Genomic DNA, 5,677 nt, shown 5'->3' with positions numbered 1-5,677 from the left:
ACTATCTTGCAGACCCATCTTACCGCCTACTCAAAAGATGCAAAACCGATTCTTTAAGTTTACCGGTTATATATGTCGACGGCTTAGATTTATTTTGACTTTTATTCACTGACATTACAGCAAGGTCAAAAAAGGCGTGCTAAGTTAACAAGGCTAGAAATTCGCTGCACAGCGGTGTAAGTTGGCTTTGACTAATATCCGATTTTATCTCCACATTCAAGGAAAACAACTACGTTGCTTGATAAGCTCAATGGAATAATCCCTTTTTATCTCGTGTTGTTTGTTCTTACAAAGTGTTGAAGCTTATTTTCTGATGTCATGGCTGCTCAATTCTGAAATCTCTGAATACTTTCATCCTCAACTTGAAGCTTTAGATCAAAAACTTCAATGATAACACATGGAAATCATAATTATTAAATAATTTACCACCCTCGGAAAACTGAGGGCCAAATTTTATAAAGGAGACTGAGATATACCAAAACAATTAATGATATACCTATGTCTGAGATACAGACCTGTGTAACACTAAAAGCATATTTAGACTTCAGAATTTGATTATTTATAAGAATTTCAGATAGTCTTCCTTCTCTTAGATGCCCTTCAGATTTGTGGTGCTCAAATTTTCTTCATTTCAGACTGTTCTCCTCTCTAGCTTTTATGTCATTGGTCCTGGAGCTTCCATCGCCAATGCCTGGAAATTCCATGGATTTGTTTGCGTAAACAATGCAAGCGATGCGATTGCGAGATGATTATGATAAAAAGACGAACAGCTCTTCAATAATTTACCTAATTCACCCCCTTTTGCTTTACAATGGGCAACTCAGATTTCTTCTTATTATTCTTAGTTTCTCTTTAGCTTTTTGGGCTTCGGTTTGTGTTATCATTTTCCTTTCCTCAAAGTACTGCAAGAAAAAGGTACACCAGAATTAGAAGGAAACAAACCGAAAAACAAATCCTAGAAATTTCATGTCACTGGGTGCTTATATTGCCATCGAATGCTTGGATTTTCTATTCTTAAATGTACACCAAACATTATTATGGGGCTACACTGAGCAAAAGAGGAACATGAACTATGCAAAAGCATCCTCTTTATCTTCTTTTTTTCCTGCCTCGGTGCACTTGGAATCAGTTAGATAATTTACCTGTTGCTTCCTTTTCCTGTCGAGTTCTTCCTGTTAAAATGAGAGTAGAATGAGAGTACTAAGTTGTTCGGATAACAAATGATAAAAGCTACAGGAGCAATTCGTTGAAAATGAACTAAAGCAACAATGGTGGTACCAGAGCCTGCTTAAGATGGGCATTCTCTTGTTTCAATTGGTCCAATTCTGCTTCTAGCTCGACTGTATATGCCTGTAAAATCAAATCAACCTTCGTAAGAATCAGTAAAACTAATCACAATGTTATATATTCCATTTCTCCAAGAATCTCTAATGATATTGCACTGGTCAATTCCCATTTCTTATTAAATTTCATTTTTCTTGCTAAACCAACCTAAAATTTTAGGCAGTTGTCAATTAGTCATGAGGATCTAGTTTTTACCAACGCCATTCAGTATCACTCACAAGTCATTTTCCATTTCCGTTCATGAAATATATAGTTTATTTCTGTTCTATAACCGGGCTTTTAGATTTCCTACTACATATCATGAACTTGAGTACGCATTAATTCGGTCACTGAAATCTACGATTTATCTCTCGAGTCTGTGTTATGCTAATGGCTATATAGTTCGAGTAAAAGAAGGATTTAAAAGCAGATGAGGGAATCCAGGCCCTTTGCCATAAGAGTAGACCTTTATGTTTAGTAGTATAAAAATCATAAGTTCGAGACATCGACAAACATAAAATACATCCCTTTGGTTCTCAGAGACCAAGAAAAAGAGGGAAGTCTAGTCAAGGTTCATCCATGGGCTAATCACTAATGAAGAAACCACTAATGGAAGACACGTTCATTCTTGTAACATTTAGGCCTAGTCACTAGAAGAAGATTTCTTTCCACTAAAAATTGTGACCCAGAGAAGCAAACTATATATGTCAAACAACTGTTTTTCGCACGTATGCATTCGCTTCATCAAACAGTATAGAGTATAGCTATCAGTTCAATATATAGTAGTACCTGTTTTCTAGCTCTAGACCTTGCAGCTGACTCCCTATTCTTAATCATCCTGCGTTGCCTTCTCTCAACTACCTTCTCTATTGGACCCTCAATGATCCTTTTCCTTCCCCTTAGTCCGCCCATATCCATCCCAAAATGATTAGCAGCATTATCAACTTGACTGTTACACATCCCTTCTGATGATACTGGACTCATTGGTGACACCACTCCCATTGCCTGTCCACGTACATAGGCACCAGCAGCAGCTACCTTCCCACTGTAACAAACTGTCGTTGGTGGCGGAGCAGTTGGCTGATAGCCACTACCCCTTTTACAATCATTAACATACCCAGATGAATCACCGATGACTCCACCTGGAGGCATTGTCTGGTATGCACTCCCACCAAAGCCACCTTTGCTATCCACTCCCATAATGGGCCTGGAAACAAAACCTGGACCCCCCGCAGCGTTATTGCCACTCTGATACAACCCATATTGCGGTTGGTGCTGCGGAGGCGGTGCTGGTAGCATGCATTGTTCCCTTACCCCTGCCTTAATCAAGAAATCCTCCAAGGTCATCTCCCCAAAAGTTGGCTGCCGGGTTCCATTCTCAGCATTCTCTACATTGCTATTGTTGCTCTGTCCTTGTCCTTGCTGCCCTTTATGCATCTCAGACCAAACTTCATCAACAGTCTTCCTACAAAGAGGTGCAGGAAGCGTAAGCGAGCCTTGCCTTGGCAGGCTAGGCTGCTTAGCTATGCCGTTATTGCTTGTTGTTTCATTCAACGACAAATGAACATAGCTGCTAACTTGTTTATTTGCACAGTTGCTCTGCTGATTGTAAATGTTGGAGTTGATAGCTTGGTTTTCTTCAGCGTTCCAGATGCTGGTAATGAACTCGTCCATGTTCATGGACCCGAAGTTCTTCCCATCCTCACATACCGTGTGCTGGAACTCATCAAGAGTGAGGGAATAGATTGAGGATTGTCTTCCAAGGGACGAGAAAGGGTGGTTCTTCTGCTGCTGATCCACCTGCAACGATGACTCAACCTCGCCAATCTCAGATTCCGTAATCACCATTTTCTGATGAAAGCTGTGAAGCTACGTTTCTTTGATGATTGATATAGCAATACCAATTGACCTGTTTGCCAACAAAAAGATAAAAAAAGGAAGCAAAAGTGGATGGAGAATTAGGTTCGGAAAGGACACTAATATCACAAAGAAAGAGACCATGGAAATCTTGTTTTAAACATATTCCACTAACATACCACTCAAAATGAGATGATAATTGATGGATAAGTATTGCAGCAGCTTGCCACAGGTGGGTCCAAGCCTGATTCTTGAAAATGAACCCTACCCGTAAGCAGGGGGGAAGAAAACAAATTGAAATAGCTAATTGTGGGGGAAAAAGGAAAATCTACAAAGGGTACATTAGATTTCCCTTAGAATAGCCTACACTAAATTATAGCACATGGGTTGTAAGTTCCTAAAACCAGACTCTCTCTCTCTCTCAATTCAACGAGCAACAGTACGTAGAAAATAATGGTGGAAACTAATTATGGCAGATTAAATTCAGAAAAGCTAGTGTAATAATTGAGGGAACAGAATAATTAAGAAAAAAAATATTTGGGTGTTTTTATAAAAGCGTCTAAAGTGGCTGCAGCAGTGGGAATCTATAGCCTATCTTGTTAATTTCCTCTCCACCATCATCCACGAATTAAAATAAACCAGACTACATATCATGGTAGAAGGTGCTTTAAATTTCCAATTACTTCCATATAGTTGAAGAAATTAAATACCAACACTTTCCTTTCGGTAGTTCTTATTAATCTTCAATAGTGTTTCCAAGTCTTATTACAAACCCTAAGTTAAGTCTTCTCATACTTGTAATCACTATCTTTTAACAGAAAAATGCTAGTATTTCCGAATCTTGATCAGTTGGTTTCTTCCATATTCGTTAAGTTAGCTTTGACACTGACATAGTTAAGCCCGTCAGGTCACTGTCGAAAAATCAAAGCTGACGTGGATCAATCAGAGCCGCACGATAAATGGAAATTATGGGAATGCGGAATTGAGAACCACACCATATTTGTCATCCAGTGAAGGTGATTTGATTAGGCAAAAGGGGGGAGGGTCGCTCTCGGACCAAGTTATTCTTAATCACGTCAAAGCAAAAACTCACTCTGCCCAAAATTTTATCGGAAAAAAAATGTGCTGTTCCTTAAAGCGGAATATTGATATGGGTGGCCGAGAAGGAAAAGCAAAAGAATCTTTCCTATTATGGCGAAACATGGTAGCAGCCATTAATTAATTAAGTATCACAAAGTTAAAATCAAACAAAGCCTTTTTGACTCTCTGAAGGGATTAGAAAACTAGATAAACGGAAAAGTACAAATAAAAAGGACAGGGTTATAAAAATATCAAAGCTAGTTAGCTACCAATTATCCTCTCTATGAAGGGTGTGGATGGCCCAAGAAAGGAGCTAAAAGCTGTATAATCTATGGCTACCCTGGCAAGCTTGGTTAATTGATAGAGTCTTTTCACAATTCTTTTTTTTTTTTTTTTTTACAAAAAATGAAGGGAGGGAAGAGAGCTTGTTAACACAAGAGTTATACAAGAGGAACGAGTTGTTAAGATCAAAGTTATAAGTCTATTGTACAAGAACAATGTCTTAGTTATGATACTAGTTTGATGTAAAACTAAACCTTGAGTACAAAGATCACATGCATATGTGCCATAGAAGAAATGAAGCTTCTCAGCAGGCATCCAAGAATGTCTCAGATTTAAAACTTAATCATCAAAAGAAAGAAAGGAACCCCCATTCAACCAAATGGAAAACCCATATTAGTTACATACCTGATTATTCCAACAAGCAAGCGATCGAAGAGAATTGATCAACTGAAAAATGCTTTTGGGAGTTTTAACAATCCAGCAGGGTGGTGGGTGGATCTATAAAACCAACATTAAACTACTTTTGCAAGCTTTATCTAACAATATCATGAATCAGAAAAAGAGTTGCAGAGGGAAAAAAACGATTGGAAAGGCTTTGGTTGAAGGAGATCTTTGGCAGTGGTTTGTATGAACAAGGACGGGAGACCTCTAACATGTGCAGTGAGAGCAAAAGTATTTATGTTCCCAGCGGACTGGGGTCCAAAGCGGGCTATAAAGTCAATATAAATCAACCAAGCACGGAGTTGAGAATGAAAATTGGCCCAAAAGGTATCGGGCTTGGTCTGCTCGACACGTATCGGCCATGTGGCTTGCTCTGCCTTGTTTGGTGCTCTTCGCTCAACGTGTGTGCTCATCCCTGTAAGCTCAGCTCCCACAGCTTGGCTTGTTATTGGAGCCAGAGGTAATTAAAACCCCCTTCATTGCCTGTTTATTTTATTCTCTCACATTTTAGTTTCATTAGGTCAAGTTACTTAAAGCTGATCCATTATGGTTATGGAGTTTATTATATATTGCATTTCTTTCATGATAAATACATGAAAAAATTTACTGGGAAATTTCTCTCAAGGAGGCAAAACACTAAAACTTATAACATCATGGATTTCAATATAAAAAAATGTATACCAAATTTCTCTTA

The 5,677-nt window shown here is 38.6% G+C and overlaps 1 protein-coding gene across 1 annotated transcript; it reads right to left on the bottom strand.

Annotated features, from left to right (window-relative positions):
* Positions 1 to 410: 410 nt before the first annotated feature.
* ABI5 (Basic-leucine zipper (bZIP) transcription factor family protein) lies at positions 411 to 5,223 on the bottom strand. The gene is made up of 6 exons (XM_018121904.2): positions 4,948 to 5,223; positions 2,113 to 3,232; positions 1,279 to 1,350; positions 1,143 to 1,172; positions 787 to 902; positions 411 to 691 (listed from the first exon to the last, which is right to left on the bottom strand). The coding sequence occupies exons 2-5, from the start codon at positions 3,169 to 3,171 to the stop codon at positions 807 to 809; spliced, it is 1,257 nt and encodes a 418-aa protein (XP_017977393.2). The 5' UTR covers positions 3,172 to 3,232; positions 4,948 to 5,223; the 3' UTR covers positions 411 to 691; positions 787 to 806.
* Positions 5,224 to 5,677: the final 454 nt, after the last annotated feature.

This window comes from Theobroma cacao, chromosome 5 (genome assembly GCF_053813885.1).
Source record: "Theobroma cacao isolate CCN51 chromosome 5, ASM5381388v1, whole genome shotgun sequence".
NCBI classification, from domain to species: Eukaryota; Viridiplantae; Streptophyta; class Magnoliopsida; order Malvales; family Malvaceae; genus Theobroma; species Theobroma cacao.
The sequence above is the reverse complement of the archived record's forward strand: the minus strand, read 5'-3'. Positions and strand labels throughout refer to the sequence as shown.